Genomic DNA, 26,216 nt, shown 5'->3' with positions numbered 1-26,216 from the left:
TATATATATGTATATATATATATATATATATATATATATATATATATATATATATATATATATATACACATATATGTATATATATATATATATACATATATATATATATATATATATATATATATATATATATATATATATATATATATATACATATATATATATATATATATATATATATATATGCATATATATATATATATATATATATATATATATATATATATATATATATATATATATATATATATATATATATATATATATACATATATATATATATATATATATATGCATATATATATATATATATATATATATATATATATATATATATATATATATATATATATATGATATAAAATGTGTTTTGTGTTTTGTGCAACTTTTTTTTTTTTTTATTTCCCTCCCTAGTTCCGCTCCCATGCAGCATTGCTGCTGCAGGGAACGGAACTAGGAAGTGATCACACCGACGGAGAGCGGCGGGGATCTCGGCTGGCGGTCACAGCAATGAGAGATCATCGCTGGATCGCCAGGAGAAGGTAAGAGAACACCGCTGCGCTCTCTGCACATCCACCCCGAGCGTGACTCGGGGATACCGATCCTGGTATGAAAAATCAACCCAGAGTCACGCTCGGGGATACCGCCAGGGAGGTTAAGCAACGCTGTACCCAAATAAAATTGATGTTGTTTTTTTCCCGTAAATAGAGCTTTCTTTTGGTGGTATTTGATCACCTCTGTGATTTTTTATTTTTTGCATGACAATTCAGAAAAAAACCCACTAAGTTTCACATTCTGCTATATAACATTCCAAAAAAAAAAGAAAATGTAAAAATCGAATTTTTTCATCCTTTAAGGCCAATTTGTATTCTGCTACATATTTTAGGTAAACACAATTGCAAAAAGCATCTTTTGATTGGTTTGCACAAAAGTTATTGCATCTACAAACTAGGGTAAAGATTTATGTCATTTTTATTTATTTATTTTTTACTAGTAATGGCGGCAATCTGCAATTTTTAGCGGGACTGCGACATTGCAGATCGGACCCCTAACTGATATTTTTGCCACTTTTGGGGGGGCCAGTGACATTACTACAGTAATCAGTGCTATCAATATGCACTGTTACTGTAATATTGACACTGGCAGGGAAGGGGTTACCCAGTGGTGACCAAAGGGTTAAATGTGAGCCTAGGGGAGTGATTTCTAACTGTATGGGGGCGGAGCTTGTGAAATGAACACAGAGACCTGTGATCCTATATAGGAGGATCACAGGCACTCTGTGATTATTTCAGAGAGAACAACGGTCTGCTGTATTTACAATATCTGACCGTCCTTCTCTCTCAGCGCGGGTGCCCGGTGGAAATCGGTGCCGCCGGCCCCTGTGGATCGGCATCCCCGCTGCCTAGTGAGGACGGGCACGAGATTGGTAAACATCATGCCCACTCTAAAAAATCAAGACCAATCAGGATTTACAAAAGAAAGACAAACATTTTATGCCACACGTAGACTTATCGACACTATCCATAATGCTGAGTCTATACGAACGACTTCTCTGCTTCTGTCCCTAGATGCAGAGAAGGCGTTCGATAGGGTCCATTGGTCATACCTACAAGTGACACTTTACAGGTTTGGATTCCAAGGTTGCATCCTTTCCTATCTGTCATTATTGCTCTCTATTCAACACAATCAGCCCAAGTTTACACATCAGAGATGCTATCTAGGCCATTCCAAAATACTAATGGAACCAGACAAGGCTGTCCTCTATTATATATAACACTCGTTTTTAATTTGCTGATGGAACCCCTAGCAGAACATATCAGAGCAAACATGAACATCACTGGATTTAAAATCGGTTCCACCGAACACAAAATTAATTTGTTTGCCGGTGATGTGATATTGATGATCACTAAACCCCTCTCTTCCCTGGCGTCTGTAAAATATGTCCTACAGAGATTCAGCTACTGTAAAGTCAACAAAAGTAATTCTTAAAGAAAAATATACTAGTATATTTCCACGCGCCACTGGAAAAAGGGTGAAAGTGGTATAATGTGCAATCTATTAGTGATTTCTAATTATAAATAAATAAATATGTGAGGTAGAAGCTGCTGTAGAAAATAGTGAGATAGTTTTAGGCAATTGGTTTAGCAGACGAAATACAGCGCTTGCTGTAAACACTAGTATTAAATCTAAAACATCAATTCTGGTGAATATAGAGTGCAATAGTGTTGGATTAAAATTAGTAACTCACACAAATATTGATATAAATTGAATATAAATATATAAATAAACTAGGTAAAAAATCAATTTCCTCTGAATAAAAAGTGCATCAATCCTGAAAAAATTATAATGAATAAATAGTAATTTCAGAATAAAAACCGTGACTTGGTGATCAAGTGTAATTTTTAAAACAGCTCTGAAGACGCCACCGAAAGTGACGAAACACGTCAGCTTGGAACGCATAGCGTGGGTACGTTACGTTGGTTGGAGCGCAAGCCGGAAGCCAGTTCCAAGAGGACGTGCAGCCCGCACCGCTGACCACCAGTGTTAATGTCTGCAAGTCATTTTAATGCTGAAAACCCTCTAAAAGGGTAAATAAATTGCCTTAATCGAAAAAATACTACACTATCTGGAGCATTCTCTCTCCCCCATATTGAATTGGATCGCATACTACGGGAGCCTGAGGGGCCATTGCCAGCCCATGGGATAACATCTCGAGGAGATCCACTGAGCCCAGGGGGCTTGCAAAGCTTGATTGGTTCTGGTGCCGTATGGCATTCAGTACCCACTTCATTTGGTAAGTGACCCAACTAATTACCCACTTGGGATAAGAAACAGCCGAGATTATATTTATCAAGCCTGAGCACGAGCACTTTTGTATGAACTTTGGACAATCAGACAATCACTCTCACCAAGGACACTTTTTGTTTTAAAAATTACACTTGATCACCAAGTCACTGTTTTTATATAATAATAAGTCACTGTTTATTATAATTTTTTCAGGATTGATGCACTTTTTATTCACAGGAAATTGATTTTTTACCTAGTTTATTTATATATTTATATTCGATTTATATCAATATTTGTGTGATTTATTAATTTTAATCCAACACTATTGCACTCTATATTCACCGGAATTGATGTTTTATATTTAATACTAGTGTTTACAGCAAGCGCTGTATTTCGTCTGCTAGACCAATTACATAGTTACATAGTAACATAGTTAGTGAGGTTGAAAAAAGACACCAGTCCATCCAGTTCAACCTATGATGTGTGTGTGTGTTTGCTTTTAACCGTACATTGTATACCCCTGTACGTTGTGGTCTCTAAGGTGCCCATCTAACAGTTTTTTGAAACTATCAATGCTTCCTGCTGATACCACTGCTTGTGGAAGAGAATTCCACATCCTTACCGCTCTTACAGTGAAGAACCCCTTACGCATTTTAAGGTTAAACCGCCTTTCCTCTAGTTTTAGTGAGTGGCCACGTGTCTTATTGTATTCCCTTACTCTGAATAGTTTGTTCCTTATGCTAGGGTCGCCAGTACAGAATTTGTACATTGATATCATATCCCCCCCCCTCAATCTTCTCTTCTCCAGAGAGAATAAGTTCAGTGCTTGTAGTCTTTCCTCATAGCTGATGTCCTCCATTCCCCTAATTATTTTTGTTGCCCTTCTCTGGACTCTCTCCAGTTCCAGCACATCCTTCCTGAGGACCGGTGCCCAGAACTGGACAGCATACTCCAGATGTGGCCGGACCAGAGTCTTGTAGAGTGGGAGAATAATCTCTTTATTTCTGGAGTGAATCCCCTTTTTTATACATCCCAGTATTCTGTTGGCTTTGCTTGCAGCGGCTTGGCATTACATGCCACTGCCAAGCCTGTTGTCTAGCAGTACCCCCAAGTCTTTTTCCATCCTAGACTCACCCAGAGGTTCCCCCCCTAGTGAGTAGCTTGCTTTCTGGTTTCTGGCCCCCAAGTGCATTACTTTACATTTTTCAACATTAAACCTCATCTGCCATGTAGTTGCCCACCCCGTTATTTTGTTCAGGTCCGCTTGTAAGGTTTCCACATCCTGCATAGAAGATATTGGCATGCTTAGTTTAGTATCATCCGCAAATACTGAGATTGTACTAGATATCCCCTCCTCTAGATCATTTAGGAATAAATTAAACAGGATTGGTCCCAGGACCGAACCCTGGGGGACCCCACTTTCCACACCAATCCGAGTATTCCCCATTAATCATCACCCTCTGGACTCTCCCCTGGAGCCAGTTCTCTATCCAGGTACTCACCTTATGGTCCATACCTACCTTCCTTAGTTTGAACAGTAAGCGTTTGTGGGGAACGGTGTCAAAGGCCTTTGCAAAGAACAGATACACCACATCCACAGGCTTTTCTTTATCTAGGTGGCAGCTCACTTTATCGTAGAAGGTTAATAGATTGGTTTGGCAAGAACAATTTTTCATGAATCCATGCTGATTACTACTAATAATACAGTTTTCATTACTAAAGTCTTGTATGTGGTCCCTTAACACCCCTTCCAAAATCTTGCAGACTACAGATGTTAGGCTGACCGGCCTATAGTTACCCGGGATACATCTCGGCCCCTTTTTAAATATTGGTACCACTTTGGCTTTTTTCCAATCAGCTGGCACCATACCTGTCTGTAAACTATCCTTAAAGATCAAGAATAATGGTCTGGCAATCACCTGGCTGAGCTCTTTAAGAACCCTCGGGTGCAAGCCATCCGGTCCCGGTGATTTATTTATGTTAAGTTTCTCTAGTTTAGTTTTAAGTCTATCTTCTGTTAGCCATGGCGGTATTTCCTGAGGTGTGTTGTTTAGTTCGGCCTTACAAGCTGGGTTAGTGTAGCCCCCCAATTCTTTTGTGAAGACTGAAGAGAAGAAATTATTTAACACTTCCGCCTTTTCTCTGTCCTCAGTGGCCATATTTCCTTCAATTGCCTGAAAGTAATTCTTATATTTTAGACCTAGGGTTGGATGCCACAAACAGTAGCCAACTACACAACCTCTATACATTCTCATGTGTGGATACAGAAATATCATACCTAGGAATCACACTCAGCAAATCCACAAAAGGGTTATTTAGTAACAATTACATAGAGGCCAAACAAATGCTCATTCAAGAAACAACAAAGCTTTCTAAATTTCAATTTTCCTGATCAGGCCTGCTTTAAAAAAAGGTTGTTTTACCTAAACTACTATATCTATTTCGCACACTGCCTCTACCGCTTCCAATTTCTTACCGTAACTCTCTTCAATCCATCTTAGATCAATATATTTGGCAAGGGAAAAAACCTAGATGCAGTCATACCAGTCTCATTAAACACAGGCTATCAGGTAGAATGGGATACATTGATCTTAAAGAATACCACCTAGCCACCATTGAATCCCAAGTGAAAGACTGGATGAACACAACCCCCACCACACTATGGGGTGACATTGAAAACACCATGACACCAGGTAACAATCTCAAACATTGGTTGATGAACACGCTCACCCACCTACCATGCATTAAATACTACTCACCGACTATTCAAGCTACAGTAAAAGCCTAAAAAACACTACACTTCACCAGATGGTCCCACCTCTCCACCAAAGCCCTTCACATACCTCTCAACACTCTTCAATTGTTAACTCCTGATTTAATCATACCCAATTGATAACAGAACAGGTAACTCATACCTCTGAACTTTGTGCCAAAATACAACACACATCCTTTACACAAATACAAGCAACATACAAAACTCCCAGCAAAGACTTCCTTACTTACTATTGGATTCAACGTTTTCTTTCCTCCCACCCCCATCTAGAAGGTGCTATACCTACCAGTATATGGAATTACTACTTCTCACATAGTTCAGATTCCAAAGGAACCTCTTTAATATATTCAACCCTACAAGAAAAGAAAGTGTTTATTAAATCTAAACCCCTCAAGAACTGGGAGGCAGATGTTCAATCGCTATTTACTGATCGTCAATGGCAAACAGCTCTAAGATCAATTTACAAATCCACTAACAGCACTTCCTTATGGGAACTAATCCATAAATAACAATGAGATGGTACTTGACACCCCGGAGAATGGCCAAATTCCACTCCCACTCTCCATCAACCTGCTGGGGAAACTGTAACCAAACAGGTACTTTACTCTGTGTACTGTGGCTTTGCCCTCACTTGACCAATTTATGAAAAGAGGTAGAAAACATACTAAACAATATTCTCCAACTTTACTTTACACTGTCTCCACAACTAGCCACTCGAAACATAAACATAGAATAAGGCCCCTTTCACACATGCGGACCATTCAGATACGCCTGTCAGTTTTTAGGGCGGATCTGAACGGATGCCCCGTGCATCTCTATGGGGCATCGGATGTCAGCGGAGACATGTCCGCTGACATCCGATCCGATCCGTGAAATCTGGACGGATGGAAACCCTATTTTCCATCCATCCAGCGGATGGGATCGGATGAGAACGGACAGGTGGTCCGTTCCCATCCGATTCCCCCATAGAGAACGGAGGGGACCTGACAGCTCTGTCTCTGCACACAGCGCAGAGACAGAGCTGCCATCCGCCTGCTCAGCGGGGGATCAGCGGATCGATCCCCCGCTGAGATAAACGGAGTCCGCCGACGGACTCCCATGTGTGAAAGGGGCCTTACTCCAAACTCCCTAATTTGTGGCTCCCTTGGAAATGTTGGTATGAAAAACGTATAACATAAATACTTTTGAAATAATTCAGCTGTACATCTGGAATAACAGATGTCTACACCTTTGTGCTCCCCCCCCCCCCCCACCCCACCCCCTTCTTCCCCTTATACTCTTTTTTTTCCCCCTCTACATTGATTTTTATTTTTTTTTATTTTTCTTCCCCTTTACACAATTATTTTCCATATAATCACTGCATATACTGTACGTACCTTGCTTTGTGCGATCATTATTAATATAAGTTAATATACTTGTGTTATTTCCTATACAGCCTTTTGTTGAACAATTTCATTACTTTACAGTTGTATTATTGCAAAACTCAATAAAAATCGATCTAATCTAAAAACAAAAAAACATACATCAATAAAGTGCTTAGCCTCCCTGGCGGTATGATTCTTTCCGATTTTAGGTGCTGAAAGCGGTACAATTATTTTGCATGTAATTCTTAAGAATGAGCAGCCCAAACCAACTATTTACATATGATTTTTTTTTTTACTGTGCGTTCTTCTTTATAACATCGAGGGTATGATAAAGTTTGAAACACAAAATCATAAATTATAATATAATAAATGACTATAAATAAGTTAAAGTATCTATGTATACATATATTATATATATATATATATATATATATATATATATATATATATATATATATATATATACATACATAATATACATAATATACATACATATATACTATATATATATATATATACATAAAAAGTAGAAGTAATAGCTGGAGGCATTGCTGGAAAGCAGAAAGTAGAGGGTCTGAAGGAGGAGCAGAGGAGGGCTGGAGCTCTCCTGCAGCTGCAGGAGAGGTGCGAGGGTCACATCAAATGGCCGGATTCAGTCCGTGGGCCTTGTGTTTGACACATGTGATGAAGGGGCATATACTGTACAACCGAAAATACAGTAGGACAGAATAAGAAGAGTCCCACAAATAGAAAATAGGATGAATTCCTCAAATCGGCACCATCAAACACTTGTAAGTTCTCCCAGGTGTTATTGGTCTCACACAAAAGGCTTACCAAATAATGCGACCCTTTATATAAGCGTGGTCACATGTACATAGTGAAATTCCCCCAGGAAAAGGGCCCTCTCTCCAGCCTCCACTCAGTCACGGTGACACCAGGAATTTTGTTGTCAGTTTGCTTTGGGTTTGTGGGCGTTGCACTTGTATACATCTATCTTTCTGTACTGAGAACTTAATTGTATTTTACTCCTTATTAAGAAATTTGTTTGGATATGGATGTACGCATCACTAAATCCCTGTTGGGATATGAACGTTTGGTTTCTTCACTGCTTGCATTGTATATATATATATAGAGAGCTGTGAAGATACTTGATCAGACTATGTATAAGACATTCTCTTTTGATGCATTTTGATTGTATTGTTACCTTAACCCATGGGTGTCCAAACTGTGGCCCTCCAGCTGTTGCAGAACTGCAAGTTCCATCATGCCTCTGCCTTTGGGAGTCATACTTGCAATTGTCAGCCTTGCAATGTCTCATGGAAAGTGCCTTGCAATGCATCATGGGACTTTTAGTTCTACAATAGCTGGAGGGCTGCAGGATGGACACCTATACCTTAACCGGTTCTTGCCCGGCCTATTGTAAAATGATGTCTGGGCGCGACCACTCTTGTTCTGGGATGATGTCCTCACATTCTTGGCATGCAGTGGTGAACTGTGTCCCTTGGACACAGCAAATCACAGATCAAGGTAAAGAGCCAATGACGTTTGCGCTTTACCATGTGATCAGCTGTATCCAATCACAGCTAATCACATGTAACCAAATGCCAGTTATTGGCATTTCCTTTCCTTAGCATTGTCACTGTCTGAGTAACGGACAGACAATAACTGGCTTTCCTGTGACAGGGGACATTTACACTGATAATCAGGGCACTGCTCATCGGTGCCCTGATTATCAGTGTAGCCCCATCAGTACCATCAGTGTTCTGTGATGATGTCCTCCCATTATTAGCGTGCAGCGTGCCAATAGGTGGTGAACTAGTCCCTCAGACTCAGCGCATCACTGATCAGGTAATTACCTGGGCACTGATTACCAGTGCAACACCATAAGTGTCCATTAATGCAACATATCAGTGCGCATATCAGTGCCCATCAGTGCAGCATATCAGTACCCATTAGTGCAGCATATCAGTGCCTCCCAGCATATCAGTGCCCATCAGTGCAGAATATCAGTGCCTCTTATCAGTGTGCATCAGTGTCACCTTAACAGTGGCTCTTCATCAGTATCCATTAGTGCCCATCAGTGCAGCTTATCGGTGCCTATCATTGCTGTCTCATCAGTGGCCATCAGTGCCAACTCATCAGTGCTGTCTCACCAATGCCTACTAGTTCAGCCTCATTAGAGCCCATCAGTGCAGCCTATCAGTGCCCATCATTGCAGCCTATCAGTGCTCATCAATGACGTCTCATCAGTGGCCAAAAGTGCAGCCTCATCAGTGCCCATTGATGCAGCCTATCAGTGCCCATCAGTGCAGCCTATCAGTGCCCATTAATACACATCCCATGTGGCATTGTAAAACTCTGAGATTTACAGACATGACTAAGCATGATGGGAATTGTAGTTCCTGAACAGCTGGAGGGCCGTAGTTTGAAGACCCCTGCTCTACACTGTCACAGTAACTTATGTATGAAGGGACTTTATAAAAGAATAATTGAAAACTATACCTTCACCCCAAGGGATGGAGTCTTTATTTTAGCCTCTGTTGCTGTTTTGCCCATCACGGTGCCTCTAACTCTCTCATCTGTTTTCTCTCAGGATGACATGCCTAGTTGGGAATCATAGAAACACATACAATGGGGAATACAAAAAGTAAAGCCATTGGAGAGGATCAAGTGGATGGCATACAGCATTACCTCCATGCCAACGTACAACATGCCAATTTACGTACCCCGTACCGACCCATTACTGCTGATGCCAAGAAAAAGAAGAAAACGACCCCACTTGTCCTGGATGGAGCCAAGGTTTGATACATCATGATAAAAATACAAGGAATATACAGTATTTAGCAAACATCTAACCTAAAGACTATGAAATGAAGAACTACTCATAATTAAAACCCATCTCTAGTCAAAAATGTGTATTTCTTTTTTCATGGAGTAGGGAGCAGGGATGGATTAACGTAGGGGCTATTGGAGCTGCGGCTCCAGGCGCCTATCTTTATATAGGCCCAACCGCCCAGCTCTATGGGGGTTTTAATAGCCACTTGATACGTTTCCTCTTTTTCCCCTAACCCGCACTATACTCACACCCATCAGCACCTAACTTGTACTCGCCCGGCACCCCATTAGGAATCGGGAAGCTGCAGGGCAGAACGGCCACCCATATTGTGTCTCCTACAGGTGAGTGGGGAAGTGGGGTTACCAGAGGCAAAACTGTGACTGCATTGGGCTAAAATGGCTCATAGCCTGCGCCATATTAACTCCTAATATGCTCTCTCTGTGTGCCCATTAGTGCCTGCCTTGTGCCCTATCAGCACCTAAATTGTGACTCTAGTGCCCCGTCTCACTTTTCTCCCTCTCACTATAGCTGAAAAACCCTGCCCATCACCTCTAGAACCTGGAGCACTGCACTTAGAATTGAATATGGGTGGAGATTCCTTGCCGCTTCCTGATTCACTTAGTCCTGGGCAGGTGATCTAGTTCTAGAGGTGGTGGGCTGGGTTTGTCAGCTACAGTGAGTGACGCAGAATACGGCGATGTAGGGAGAAATTAGGCTCTAATGGGGAGGAAGTTAGGTGCTAATCAGGTGTCAGACATTTGCTCTATTTGCTCAATCAGGCCATGCTTGTCCCCCCAATGCCCAGCTCTGCCTCCCCCACTTTCATTGTAGCTGGCAAACCCCCTAGTAGCCCGAGTTCCACCTGGGAGAGAATATGGGTGGGGATTGTACTTTGCAGCCTCCTATCTCTGACTAGCAAGAGAGAGACCAGACCGGAGTGTTGGGCTGCACCCTCTCCACCACTAGGTGTGCTGTGTGGTTGGGGATGTGCTGAGTAGTGAGGTGATAGGTGATGGTGCGCAGGGCAGACTGGCCATCTATCAAAAGAGTCTCACAATAGAAGACATACTGACCACCGCTCCCCCTCTTTCTCTCGCCCCCTCCCCCTCTCTCTCACTCCCCTCCTTCACCCTTCCCCTCTCTCTCACCCCCTCTCTTTCTCTCTCACCCCCTCTCTCCCTCACCCCCTTGCTCTTTGTCTCTCTCTCACCCCCTCTCTCTTTCACCCCCCCCTTTCATTCTCTCACCCCCTCTCTCCCTCACCCCACCCCCTTTCTCTTTTTCTCTCATCCCCTCTCTCTTTCACCCCCCCCTTTCATTCTCTCACCCCCTCTCTCCCTCACCCCACCCCCTTTCTCTTTTTCTCTCATCCCCTCTCTCTTTCACCCTCCCCTTTCATTCTCTTGCCCCCCTCTCTCTCACCCCCTCTTTCCCTCACCCCCCTCCTTCACCCTCCCCCTCTCTCCCACCCCCCTCTTTCTCTCTCATTCACCCCTCTTTCTCTGCCTCACCCCCTCTTTATCTCTCTCTCTCTCTCTCTCATCGCCCTCTTTCTCTCTCATTCCCCCCTCTTTCTCTGTCTCACCCCTTTTTATCTCTCTCTCTCAGCCCTCTGTCTCTCCTTTACCCCTCTCTTTCTCACCCTCCTCTTTCTCTCTCTCTCACCCCTTTTCTCTCTCTCTCTCATCCTCCTCTTTCTCTCTTTCTCTCAACCCCATCTCTATCTTTTTCCAACTCCCCTCTTTCTCTCACTCTCTCGCTCCTTTTCTCTCTCTCTCTCATCCTCCTCTTTCTCTCATCCCCATCTCTATCTTTTCCCAACTCCCCTCTTTCTCTCACTCTCTCATCCTCCTCTTTCTCTCTCTCATCCTCCTCTTTCTCTCTTTCTCTCATCCCCATCTCTATCTTTTTCTAACTCCCCTCTTTTTCTAACTCCCCTCTTTCCCTCACCCCCCTCCTTCACCCTCCCCCTCTCTCCCACCTCCCCTCTTTCTCTCTCATTCCCCCCTCTTTCTCTGTCTCACCCCTTTTTATCTCTCTCTCAGCCCTCTGTCTCTCCTTTACCCCTCTCTTTCTCAACCTCCTCTTTCTCTCTCTCTCACCCCTTTTCTCTCTCTCTCTCATCCTCCTCTTTCTCTCTTTCTCTCAACCCCATCTCTATCTTTTTCCAACTCCCCTCTTTCTCTCACTCTCTCATCCTCCCCTTTCTCTCTTTCTCTCATCCCCATCTCTATCTTTTTCTAACTCCCCTCTTTCTCTCACTCTTTCGCCCCTTTTCTCTCTCCTACCCCCTCTTTCCCTCACCCCCTCTTTTTCTCTCTCCCACCCCCTCTTTCTCCTTTCTCTCACCCCCTTTTTTCTCTCCCTCACCCCCTCTCTCTATCACTCCCCTCTATCTCTCTCTCCCTCTCTCTCACCCCCCTCTTTCTCGCTCTCTCACATCCCCTCTCTCACCCCCCTCTATTAAATGTAACTTGTTTTAACAAAAAAATGTTTGCATTTTCATTTTAATCAAGGCCCACCAACATCCTCAGCACCAGGCCTATGATGCTTTAATCTGTTCCTGGCAGGAAGGTATTGCAGCCTCTGCCATTTTTTTTTATTGGTGTCTGTATTTCCACTGACCCCCAATCTACTGTGGTGAGAGGGTGCTGTAGGCAAAGCAACATACTGGTGCATCGCGCTTCCCACCTGGCATCCGCTGTGATTGTACACACCAGGAACCCGTCAGCAAGTTGCGGCTGGGACCAGCTGATTGGCTGCGCGGGATATGTCACTTTCCCATCCCTGCAAAGCAGGTATGAGAAACTGAGAGATATGTTAGTAAAAACAGCATACTTTACAGACATTACACATAGTTAGGCATGCATTTAACACCTTGATCGCCCCTAGATCACCCCTAGATTTTAACCCCTTCCCAGCCAGTGTCATTACTACAGTGACAGTGCATAGCATGGGTGCTCAACCTGTGGCAATCCAGCTGTTGCAGAACTACAAGCCCCATGAGACATTGCAAGGCTTACAGTTACAAACATGACTCTTTTCTATTTTGGCCCTCATCTTTCTCATAGTCTCCTTTCTGATCCTTCTCGATCTCCTTTGGTCCTCTCTTGAATTTTTGTGTCTCCTCTGCTCTGTCCATTATGAGTTTGTTTGTTTTTTCTGTAAAGCTTTTGTTTCTTTTTTATGGAAGAGCCCTGGGGCCATCATAAAAAAAAATTTGGGTTTGTAATTTTTTTTTTATAGAATTCTGAGTTTGAAAGTCAGAATTCTGAGATTAAAAGTCAGAATTCTGAGTTTAAAAGTCAGAATTCTGACTTTGAAAGTCAGAATTCTGAGATTAAAAGTCAGAATTCTGAGATTATTAATACAGTAGTCTCTATTCTTTTTAGACAATCTTTGTTGCCCTCAAAATTTGCTATCATTCATTTACAGATTGGTGACCTTAATTCCTGGGTTTCAAAAAATATTAAGAAAAAAGAGTGTATTGTTTTCATCCCACAAGAGTCTAGCAGTGGGTAAGTACATCATCTGTAGCAGATTTCTTTAGGATTCTCGGAACATTTTGGCTGGAAGTGATAAAAGATATCAATCAGTGTTTAATCACTTAAGCCCCAGCCCTATTTCGGACACTTTTTGTTCACAAGTTAAAACCAGTATTTTTTCCTAGAAAACTACTTAGAACCTCCAAACATTATATATATTTATTTAGCAAAGACTCTGGAGAATAAAATGGCGGTCATTGCAATATTTTTTGTCACGCGGTATTTAAATTTTAATTTAAAACGCCGTTTTTTTGGGAAAATTACAAAAAATCACATTTCACTGCATTTAAAAAATACTAAACAGTGAGGTTAGCCCATTTTTTTTGTATATTGTGAAAGATGATGTCAAGCCGAGTAAATAGATACCCAACATGTTACGGTTTAAAATTGCGCACACCCGTGGAATGTCGACAAACTACGGTCAATAGAAATCTCAATAGGCGACGCTTTAAATTTTTTTAACGGTTACCAGTTTAGAGTTAGAGTGTAGCTCTTTTTTTTTAATTATTGCTCAGCTCTGGTGATCACGGCGATACCACATGTGTGGTTGGAACAGCGATTTAGTTTGCGGCTCGACTTCCGTATACGTTGTCTTTTGTGCGCGAGCTAACGGTGACGGGGGCGGCTAAAATTTATTTTTATTTTTTTTCCTATTTATTTTAGTGTTTATTTTAACTGTATTACAGTTTTAAAAAAAAAATAAATAAAAATCTGATCACTTTTATTGCTGTCAAAAGCAATGTAAACATCCCTTGTGACACCAATATGCAGTGACAGGTACTCTTTATTAAAGCGGAGTTCCACCCAAAAGTGGAACTTCCACTTTAGGTGTTCCTACCCCCCTGACATGCCACATTTGGCATGTCATTTTTTTTGGGGGGGAGCGGGTACCTAGTTTTGACAGGTACCCGCTCCCACTTCCGCTCGGAGCGCCGCGGCGCCCTGAGCAGAAGTTCTCCTCTCCCCCTCCCTCCCTGCAATCTTCTGGGACACGTCAGAGGTCCCAGAAGATTGCGGGCCAATCACGGCGCGCAGCGCGACTCGCGCATGCGCAGTGGGTACCCGGCTGTGAAGCCGCAAACTGTAACAGCCGGGTGCCCACAGCAGTGATGCCGGCGCCGAGGGAGAGGATCGAGGCTTCGGGTGGCTGCATCGCTGGACCGTTGGACAGGTGAGTCAAATGGCTGGAACTCCGCTTTAAGACCCTAGACCCCTCCACTACACTTTCATGTATGCAAAACGCCGAAAACAGCATTTTTGCATACAGCCGTTTTTTAAATCTGCCGCCTTTTGCAGCAGAGTAACCCAGAAGTGACGTCATGGACGCCGCCTCCGGGTTACGTCATCGGAGACCCGATCAATTCTGCTTTCGGCTTAGATCGGGACTCCATCCAGCCGGCGGATGCGCCGGCTGGGTTCTCGGGTCTCCCGTGGGATGGGAGGCCCGGGCAAAGTCACGGAAGGAGGCGGGAGGGGGGGGGGACGCTTCCGCTTCCGGCTTAGATCGGGACTCCATCCAGCCGGCGGACGTCCCCTCCCGCTCACCCGGGTAATGATCGAGCGACTCCCGAGCTGCATCGGTCGTTACCGACGGAAAGCCGACCGTTGGCTCTAAACCACAGTATCGGGATAATGCCTCTAGTTAGAGGCATCACCCCGGTATAACACCGCAAAATTTGCCGACGTACCCCTACGTCACTTTGCGGTAAGTGGTTTAATTGCACACAACGGCAGGCCTGTTCTTTAAAGTTTCATCACTACAAATTACCTGATCTACTATGCTATGTCACCAATGTTTTGTCCCTTTCAATTCTTAGTTTTAACATCAAAGTCCTTCCAGTCTCCACAAAACGAATGTATTTCTTCTGATGTGGTCTAAGCATCATGTCACAAATGTGTCTATAGGATCCTATGCATTCATAGTTTGTTTTGTGTGGTGGAATAGGTCTTCAGTGCTGGGTTCGGTTTGACCATTTCAATACAGCAATCATACTATGCTGGGAATATTTTATAGATTCTCTTTTCCTCACTCAGGGAGACCTGTGGCTGTGGTTACACCAGAGAATTACATTTCCATGACACTTCAAGTTCTACTGTACCTCCTGAAACTAAGTGGGATCCTCACAAGCATGTCAAAGAATTCCCAAGTGATTCCCATGGGGACATGACATTTACAGGCACCACCAGGACCTGGGCCAAGGTACATGAAAAATTCTGAATTAATCTTTACTGTAGAGCTGAAAGCTTGTTGGATGGTGAAGCACATTACTGTATGCAGTAGGAGACTAAACTGCCATTGACCCCATTCCATCAGATTAATGGTTGGGTTTGCACATCTTGCTGTATAAGTTACTATAGACTCTGTTTCTCAACAGTATGTGCGAGCATCCTCCGACACTCGCCCCAGAAAATTGTTTGAACTGATGACGGAGCAGTGGGAGCTTCGTGTACCAAGTCTCCTCATATCTGTGACCGGTGGAGCCAAAAACTTCAACATCAGTCCAAGGCTGAAGACCCAGTTTAGTCGGGGCCTAGTGAAGGCTGCACAAAGCACAGGTAACGGGGCTTCTACAATGAGCACATCATCCTTGTGTTTCTTCTGTCCTCACTTTTAATGCTTGGCAGAAACACTTTATAATCATGATTTGCAGTGACTATTATGTAAAGGAGAAGAGATGATTAGCTGGCTCTCTGGTCTGATGTGAGGGTATGACAAAATAACAATACTAGAGAAAAGGAATAAATGCAGGTTACCTAAATGGCATAGCAAAGTGGTATGTAAAGTCCTTAAGGTGAGGGAACACTGGAGGTAATAGGACTGAAGGATGAGTCTTGATCTGCAAACAAAGGGCCAGCTACACCCAGGGCCGGTGCTAGACTATTTTACGCCCTAAGCAAGACCAGCTACTTGCGCCCCCCCCAAAAAAAGGGGAAGGGGTTAAATACTCCTCTATGTCATACCCAGTGACCCTGATCTGATGGTTGCTCCATGTTATGCTTTCATACCCAATGACCCCCCATGTTCCTCCATGTCACACCCGGGGATCCTAATGTCCCTCCGTGTCACACCCAGGGACTTTGATGTTTTTCCATGTCACACCCTTGGACCCCAATATTCCTCCATGTCATGCTGTCATACCCACTGACCCTGATGTTCCTCCATGTCACACCCAGGGACCCCCGTGTTCCTCAATGTCATGCTGTCATACTCAGTGACCCCAATGTTCCTCTATGTCAGACCCTCATGTTTTTCCATGTCACAGTTGGGGACCCTGATGTTCCTCCATGTCACACCTGGGGACCCCGATGTTCCTCCGTGTCCCACTTGGGGACCCCAATCCCCCATGGCACACCCAGGGACCCCAATTCCTCATGGCACACCCGGTGACCCCTATCCTCCATGTCACACTTGGTGACTCTAATTCCCCATGGCACACCTGGTGACCCCGATTCCCTTTCATACCAGGGATGCTCCATGTAACACCCAGGGACCAGCTCAGTGCAGAGAGTCACTTCCTGCCTGGGGTTAAGGCCGTTCAGCTCCAGCTGAAGAGGATCATCATGCAGGCAGCACTCTGGTGGGCTCCATTCCTACCTCTTGGGGCCCCTCCAACAGTAGTGGAAAGCCAGGGCCTGATAGTTACGCCACTGCCCAAGACACCTGGCATCTTTCTCTGTCCCTTCTTCCTCCCCTACCGCCACCTCTCCCCTCAGCTCACAATAATCATTCATGATGGAGAGAGATTGCCAACTCCTGGCTGCGCCCCTAGGTGGCAATGCGCCCTAGGCGGCTGCCTAGTTTGCCTAGTGGAAGCACCGGCCCTGGCTACACCACACAGGAAGAACTGTTCTGTGGACAATGCAAAAAAGAAACAGGCGAAGCGCCTCTAAGTGCAGTACATTTATTTAGATAAAGGCACACAAGTTATGGCAACTCACATGATAGTGAATAAAAATGGGCTCAATCTGGAGTCAGTCGGTGAGCGTGCAGTCCAAATCCCAATTCCGGGAGAGAGGAGAAGATGACCTTGCCGGTAGATGAAGGTGGAGGACAGTATAAGCCGGCTGCTGTCTTCCGGGACCGGCTGATTCCCTCATAGCGGGCTGGAGCACTTGAAAAAAATCTTGAAAAAAGAGCACGCATGCTGCCTACGAGCTTGGCGCATGCTCTGAAACGCGTCGTGTACTCCTTTGACCCAGTTGACATCACGCGGCAGACGCTGCGCTCCAGCCCACTACGAGGGAATCAGCCGGTCCCGGAAGACAGCAGCCTGCTTATCCTGTCCTCCACCTCCATCTACCGGCAAGGTCATCTTCTCCTCTCTCCCGGAATTGGGCTTTGGACTGCACGCTCACCAACTGACTCCAGATTGAGCCTATTTTTATTCACTATCATGTGAGTTGCCATAACTTGTGTGCCTCCTATCTAAATAAATGTACTGCACTTAGAGGCGCTTCGCCTGTTTCTTTTTTTATTATGTAATCCTGACTTGTTACAATATACAGCAATTGTGTCATTTTTAGAAACTCTCCACCTTTGCAATTCATATGAATATGTCCAGCACTCAAAGGCATCCCATAGGTTAATGTAAAGCTGGGGTCATATACAGCAGTGGTCCTCAACTCCGGTCCTCTGGGCCCACTAACAGGCCAGGTTTGCAAGATAACTAAATTACATCACAGGTGATCTCATTTGCTGCTCAGTGATTGCAATATTCTAGTCTGCATCTCCCCAAGGTAATACTTAAAATATGGCCTGTTAGTGGGTCCTGAGGACCGGAGTTGAGGACCACTGATAGACAGAACTGGGCTACATTCAAACCAATGTATATATATATTTTTTTTAATGCGTAACTCTTCCTGTGTGGTGTGTTTTTTGAAGTGCCTATACATATAATACTATTCATGCCTAAGCAAGGTGGGTTTTTAAGAAACCAAAGATGTTCCTGCACCTCACAAAAAGAAAAAAAGAAAAACTATATCTGTTGGATGTTAGAGACCTTGCACTGCTCCCCCTTCCATTTGAGGATGTCCCACAGATGCTCAATGGGGTTTAGGTCTGGAGACATGCTTGGCCAGTCCATCACCTTTACCCTCAGCTTCTTTAGCAAGGCAGGGGTCGTCTTAGAGGTGTGTTTGGGGTCGTTATCATGTTGGAATACTGCCCTGAAGCTCAGTCTCCAAAGGGAGGGGATCATCTCTGCTTCAGTATATCACAGGACATGTTGGCATTCATGGTTCCCTCAATGAACTGTAGCTCCCCAGTGCCGGCAGCACTCATGCAGCCCCAGACCATGACCCTCCCACCACCATGCTTGACTGTAGGCAAGACACACTTGTCTTTGTACTCCTCACCTGGCTGCCACCACACACGCTTAACACCACTGAACCAAATAGGTTTATCTTGGTCTCATCAGACCACAGGACATGGTTCCATTAATCCATGTCCTTAGTTAGCTTGTCTTCAGCAAACTGTTTGCTTGATTTCTTGTGCATCATCTTTAGAAGAGGCTTCCTTCTGGGACAACAGCCATGCAGACCAATTTGATGCAGTGTGCGGCGTATGGTCTGAGCACTGACAGACTGACCCCCACCCCTTTAACCTCTGTAACAATGCTGGCAGCACTCATACATCTATTTCTCAAAGACAACCTCTGGATATGACGCTGAGCACGTGCACTCAACTTCTTTGGTCAACCATGGCGAGGCCTGTTCTGAGTGGAACCTGTCCTTTTAAAACAACGTATGGTCTTGGCCACCATGCTGCAGCTCAGTTTCAGGGTCTTGGCAATCTTCTTATAGCCTAGGCCATCTCTATGTAGAGCAAATATAATTTTTTTCAGATCCTCAAAGAGTTCTTTGTCATGAGGTGCCATCTTGAACTTCCAGTGACCAGTATGAGAGAGTGAGAGCGATAAGACCACAATTACCAAACCTGCTCCCCATTCACACCTGAGACCTTGTAACACTAACGAGTCACATGACACCTGGGAGGGAAAATGGCTAATTGGGTCCAATTTGGACCTTTCACTTAGGAGTGTACTCACTTTTGTTACCAGAGGTTTAGAGATTAATGGCTGCGTGTTGAGTTATTTTGAGGGGAACACAAATGTACACTGTTATACAAGCTGTACACTCACTACTTTGTAGCAAAGTGTCATTTCTTCAGTGTTGTCACATGAAAAGGAATAATAAAATATTTACAAAAAATGTGGGGGGTGTACTCACTTTTGTGAGATACTGTATTTGAAAAAGTGTGCATATTCTTTTGGCCATATAATTTAAAGTGTTACTAAACTCAAAACCTGCATTCACTATATCTGGTCTCCCACAGTACAAAGGACATGGAAATGCAATTATTTTAGTAAATATAAATGGATAAATACCTTTTCTCATCAGCAGTGTATAGCAGTCTTGTGACTTGTATCAGTTTTTAGTAAAGCTTGTAGGAGGAGTTTTTATTCTACCCTGATACTCTGTCTGAACATGTCTGGACAGTGCTCATTGGCCCTGTGCTGATCACATGAACTCTCCCAAGAAAAAAAAAAAACTCTCTAGCAATTAGGGATAGACCGATTATCGGCAAGGACGATAAATATCGGGGGCTAATATGCACTTTCCCCGATATATATCGGTATCGGCCCTGGAACTGGCCGATATTGCCGATATTTTTGTGACATCATACTGCCTTCTTAGGCTGCCTCCCTCGCCTTGGACAGCCTTGTCTGGAGTCGGGATTAGTCTCGTGGGAGTGTATCACAGCCATACACCCAACCACAGCAGCCCGGTGCCAGCCAGCCACCCACATCCACAGGCACTGTACCAGCGAGCCAGCCACCCACAGGCCCTGTACCAGCCAGCCACCCACAGCCCCTGTGCCAGCCATCCACCTACAAAAGGGGGCCAGCCAGCCACCCACCACAGGGTGCCAGCCAGCCACCCACCCACCACAGGGTGCCAGCCAGCCACCCACCACAGAGTGCTAGCCAGCCAGCCACCCACCACAGGGTGCCAGCCAGCCACCCACCCACCACAGGGTGCCAGCCAGCCACCCACCACAGAGTGCTAGCCAGCCACCCACCCACCACAGGGTGCCAGCCAGCCACCCACCCACCACAGGGTGCCAGCCAGCCATTAAGCATTAAACTAAAATTAACATGTTCAGCCAGCCAGCCAGCCATCCACCACAGGGTGCCAGCAAGCTAGCCACCCACTACAGGGTGCCAGACAGCCAGCCACCCACCACAGGGTGCCAGCCAGCCACCCACCCACCACAGGGTGCCAGCAAGCCAGCCATTAAGCATTAAACAAAAATTAACATGTTCAGTACCAGATTTGTGTCAAAAATTGTCTTTATTTTTCAAAACTTTAAATGTTCAAAATATCGGCCGATACCGATACGTTGTGACAAAAATATCGGTATCGGCCCATAAAAATACATATCGGTCTATCCCTACTAGCAATACACACTAAACTGAGCATGTGCAGCCCGTCCCCCGGTTCTGTAAATATCAAGTTATTTTTTGGAGACAGTGAAAGAAGAGGAGGATCAGAGAGACAGAATCAAACAGCCTTTAAACACAATGCAAAGGATTAACCCACAGTGCGTATACCAAACAAGCTTGCTTTACTGCATATACAGAATGATTTTACTGTTGTTGGTTTAGTAATAGTAACACTTTTAGGAAGTGAGCGATGATATGGGTGGACATTGAGGATGGCAGTGCGGAGAAGGGATGACCCAAGAGCTAGGAGGTCTTTTTTTTCCCTATAGCCAACCTCAACACATTTTGTTCCATACAGGGGCCTGGATCATCACAGGAGGGTCTCATGCCGGGGTCATGAAGCACGTAGGTGAGGCTGTACGAGATTTCAGTGGAGGCGAAAAAGACTCTGAGATTGTCCTGATAGGCATTGCAACCTGGGGCATCGTCCACAACCGAAAATCACTGCTCAGCGAGGCGGTAAGAAGTATAAATATATATTATACAGCTTATAGAACATTACGTTTATAGAAATACTTCGTACTAGCTGCCATTACCATAGGCTGATGGTTACACGATAGTGCCTTTCTGATGGTAAAATCTTGAGGTTGTGCCGCAATGTTGTGAAGTCTAACTTTCCTTTATGGAAGACAAGACACAAGATTTAGGAATTTACTGGAAAGCCATGTATCTGTTACTCAGCTTAGAACTTATTTTTCCAATAAAATTCAATCTCTAGCAGATCCTGCACACTGGATCATCCTATGGTAGTGGACTTTTAATACAATTATATCTAGTGGGCTGCTATCTAGTGTTCAGCTTAGAACTTAACCACTTAAGCCCCGGAGGATTTGGCTGCTAAACGACCAGAGGGTATTTTGCGATTCGGCACTGCGTGACTTTAACGGACAATTGCGCTGTCGTGCGACGCTGTACCTAAACGAATTTGGCGTCCTTTTTTTCCCACAAACAGAGCTTTCTTTTGGCGGTATTTGATCACCTGTGCGATTTTTTGATCACGCGCTATAAACAAAAAAAGAGCGTCAATTTTGCAAAAATAGCAATATTTTTCCCTTTTTTTATATGAAATTCCCCCAAAAAAAATGTAAAAATCAAAATTTTTTAATATTTTCGGCCAATTTGTTTTATGCTACCTATGTTTGGTAAAAAAAATCGCAAAAAGCGTATTTTGATTGGTTTGCGCAAAAGTTATTGCGTTTACTAACAAAGGGAAAGATTTTTGTCATTTTTGTTGTTTTTTTTTTTTAACGCGTAATGGCGGCGATCTGCGATTTTTTTTGCGGTACTGCGACATTGCGGCGGACAGATCGGACCCTTGACTGACATTTTTGACACTTTTGGGGTTACCAGTGACATTTCTACAGTAATCAGTGCTATATATATATGCACTGTTACTGTAAAAATACACTGGTAGTGAAGGGGTTAACTTTATTTGAGAGGGAGGGGCTGTGTGTGTCCCTAGGGGCGTGATTCTAACTGTGATTGGCTGTGGCTTCAACTGTATGCAGAGTGATCAATGGATCTACATAGTAGATCCATGTGATCATCTCTCATACAGAGAGGAGAATGACAGGCAGCTTGTTTACACAAGCTGCCTGACTTTCTCCCTCTCCCCCGCCGATCGCAGAGTGGCCGGCGGCGATCGGGTCCGCCGGTCACACGCGCGGGGGGGTCCGTGACCACGCGGGAGCGGGAGCGCGCCTCAGGCGGCGCGCGCTCGCTCCCTAAACCCTCACAGGCGAGCGACGTAGACCTACGTCACTTTGCCTGTGAGGGGCTGACCGCCGCCGTAGATAGTCGTGCGGCGGTCGGCAAGTGGTTAAAGCGGAGTTCCTGCCACATTTTAAACTTCCCATCATACATAACATTATCACATTCTAAAAACAAATTGGATATATATATATATTTTTTTTTTTTGGTTCGCTTACCTTATTTTTAATGAAAAATAATTTCCTCCTTATGCGGCCGTGGCCGCCGACGTCATTTCCTGCTTTGCATTGACTCTTGGGAGATGAGTGTCATCAATCCAAGGAGTCAATGCGCCTGCACCGGTGTCCCTCGTCACTTCCGGTGCAGTCACGTCATTCTCTGCCGATGGATGGAGAAGAGCTTCTGGGCATGCGCAATGATGCGGAGCCAGCTGTGGGATGACGCGCCTGCCCCGGAAGTGACGAGGGTATAGCATTCTGGGACTCGTGAAATCCAGGAAGAGGGACAGTGCGGCTTCAGCTGCCCACACTGCAGATGGCTGCGCTGGGCAAGAACTTCACAAGGTAAGTAATTCATGCTGCATGTACACTAAACAGGGGACAGTTTAGAGGATATCTTTGTGTAAATGCACTAGCCCTGACTATTCTAGGGGTATTTTTTGCTAAAAAAAAAAAAAAAAAAAAAAAATTTGACCGGAAATCCGCTTTAATTGTCCAATAAAATTCAATCTCAAGCAGATCCTGCACACTGGATCATCCTATGGCAGTGGACTTTTAATACAATATCTAGTGGGCTGCTATCTAAAGCTCAGTTATATCTAGTGGGCTGCTATCTAATGCTCAGTTATATCTAATGGGCTGCTATCTAATGCTCAGTTATATCTAATGGGCTGCTATCTAGTGCTCAGTTATATCTAGTGGGCTGCTATCTAGGGCTCAGTTATATCTAGTGGGCTGCTATCTAGTGCTCAGTTATATCTAGTGGGCTGCTATCTAGGGCTCACTTATATCTATTGGGCTGCTATCTAAAGCTCAGTTATATCTAGTGGGCTGCTATCTAGTGCTCAGTTATATCTAGTGGGCTTATATCTAGTGCTCAGTTATATCTAGTGGGATGCTATCTAGTGGGCTTATATCTAGTGCTCAGTTATATCTAGTGGGCTGCTATCTAAAGCTCAGTTATATCTAGTGGGCTGCTATCTAGTGGGCTTCTATCTAGTGCTCAGTTATATCTAGTGGGCTGCTATCTAAAGCTCAGTTATATCTAGTGGGATGCTATCTAGTGGGCTGCTATCTAATGCTCAGTTATATCTAGTGGGCTTCTATCTAGTGCTCAGTTATATCTAGTGGGCTGCTATCTAATGCTCAGTTACATCTAGTGGGCTGCTATCTAGTGGGCTGCTATCTAGTGCTCAGTTATATCTAGTGGGCTGCTATCTAATGCTCAGTTATATCTAGTGGGCTGCTATCTAGTGGGCTGCTATCTAGTGCTCAGTTATATCTAGTGGGCTGCTATCTAATGCTCAGTTATATCTAGTGGGCTGCTGTCTAGTGGGCTTCTATCTAGTGCTCAGTTATATCTAGTGGGCTGCTATCTAATGCTCAGTTATATCTAGTGGGCTGCTATCTAGTGGGCTGCTATCTAGTGCTCAGTTATATCTAGTGGGCTGCTATCTAGGGCTCAATTATATCTATTGGGCTGCTATCTAATGTTCAGTTACACCTAGTGGGCTGCTATCTAATGCTCAGTTATATCTAGTGGGCTGCTATCTAGTGGGCTGCTATCTAATGCTCAGTTATATCTAGTGGGCTGCTGTCTAGTGGGCTTCTATCTAGTGCTCAGTTATATCTAGTGGGCTGCTATCTAAAGCTCAGTTATATCTAGTGGGCTGCTATCTAGGGCTCAATTATATCTATTGGGCTGCTATCTAATGTTCAGTTACACCTAGTGGGCTGCTATCTAATGCTCAGTTATATCTAGTGGGCTGCTATCTAGTGCTCAGTTATATCTGGTGGGCTGCTATCTAATGCTCAGTTATATCTAGTGGGCTGCTATCTAATGCTCAGTTATATCTAGTGGGCTGCTATCTAGTGCTCAGTTATATCTGGTGGGCTGCTATCTAATGCTCAGTTATATCTAGTGGGCTGCTATCTAGTGCTCAGTTATATCTGGTGGGCTGCTATCTAATGCTCAGTTATATCTAGTGGGCTGCTATCTAGTGCTCAGTTATATCTAGTAGGCTGCTATCTAGGGCTCAGTTATATCTATTGGGCTGCTATCTAGGGCTCAGTTATATCTATTGGGCTGCTATCTAGGGCTCAGTTATATCTATTGGGCTGCTATCTAGGGCTCAGTTATATCTATTGGGCTGCTATCTAGGGCTCAGTTATATCTATTGGGCTGCTATCTAGGGCTCAGTTATATCTATTGGGCTGCTATCTAGGGCTCAGTTATATCTATTGGGCTGCCCTCTAGTGCTCAGTTATATCTAGTGGCTGCTAATCTAGCACTCAGCTTAGAACTGAATCTTCTATTAAAATTCAATCTCTAGCAGAACCTGCACACTGGACCATCCTATATGGCAGCCAGCCGGTCCTGCATATTGCAGTACCCTATGGCAGAGGACTTTTAATACAATTATATCTAATGAGCTGCTATGCCCTCCCCCAGAATCCCTATAAGCTGCTTGGCTAAAATCATTGCTCTGTGGCCTGCCCTGCCACTGCATATGTCAGCTCCAGAAACTTGTGATTTACATTTTTTCATTTGTTCCAGTAGAGCATTGGGATCCACCAGCGGTAAGTGCAATTTCAGTTAAAGTGATTGTAAACGATCACCTTGTAAAACAACCCATTCAGTTTAAAATAGAAATGAAAGGCAAAATGTTTGTGTATAAATATAAAAATACATTATAAATCCCTTTTTTCCCTTTTTTTTATAAATTATCACATTCCCCCTGTTCTCAGCTGCATAATAGCTGGTGGAGGAGAAGCAGCAGCACACTGAGCTTCCCAGTGAATGGCCAAAATTTCCCTCTATAGATGTGCAAAGCTGGTAGAGAAATCCCCCAAAAGACTTGAAGCTGTGATTTCAGCGAAGGGTGGTTCTAGAAAGCATCGACTCAGGGGGGCTGCATACAAATGCATGCCACTCTTTTCAGATATTTATTTGTAAACAATTTGGAAAAAATCCCAATAGAATACATTTACGCTTTTGTTTGTAACATGACAAAACGCGGAAAATGTCAAGGGGTATGAATACTTTTTCAAGGCACTATATGCATCCTGTCACAGATTGCTATGTTTGGCTGTAGCTGCCATTTTTAATCTGTCCCCTAGCTCTCACATTTCTACAAAAGTGCCATGACTTGATGTCAGATGCTATTCAAATTTTTCCTTTTATGTGAATTTGTCTGTAGGGGGGAGCTCCTGCCCTGTACCCCATGGATGAAGGATCACAGGGGAGGCTGTGCTGTCTGGACAACAACCACACACACTTCATACTGGTGGATGATGGGACACATGGATGCTATGGTGTGGAAATACCACTAAGAACTCGCCTGGAGAAATTTATCTCTGAACAAACAATGGAAAGAGGAGGTAAGGGGAGGATTATATGGAAGTTCAGCTGGTAAATAGGGATGATCGAACTTTTCAAAAGTTCGGTTTGACCAGAACAACAGAACTTCCAGAAAGT

At 44.0% G+C, this 26,216-nt stretch overlaps 1 protein-coding gene across 1 annotated transcript in view; it reads left to right on the top strand.

The window, feature by feature from the left end:
- Positions 1–9,555: 9,555 nt before the first annotated feature.
- The window catches only part of LOC309545657 (transient receptor potential cation channel subfamily M member 2-like), a gene marked incomplete at both ends in the record, with an annotated part of 173,037 nt that continues 156,376 nt past the window's right edge, over positions 9,556–26,216 (top strand). Inside the window, 6 exons of the mRNA XM_082244928.1 lie at positions 9,556–9,723; positions 13,196–13,278; positions 15,340–15,505; positions 15,681–15,861; positions 21,109–21,269; positions 25,939–26,119. Of these exons, the coding sequence (XP_082101054.1) occupies positions 9,556–9,723; positions 13,196–13,278; positions 15,340–15,505; positions 15,681–15,861; positions 21,109–21,269; positions 25,939–26,119 (940 nt within the window). The remainder of the gene's footprint in view (positions 9,724–13,195; positions 13,279–15,339; positions 15,506–15,680; positions 15,862–21,108; positions 21,270–25,938; positions 26,120–26,216) is intronic.

Source organism: Pelophylax lessonae (genome assembly GCF_965119305.1).
Source record: "Pelophylax lessonae genome assembly, chromosome: 2".
NCBI classification, from domain to species: Eukaryota; Metazoa; Chordata; class Amphibia; order Anura; family Ranidae; genus Pelophylax; species Pelophylax lessonae.
This window is presented reverse-complemented; position numbering and strand designations above follow the sequence as displayed.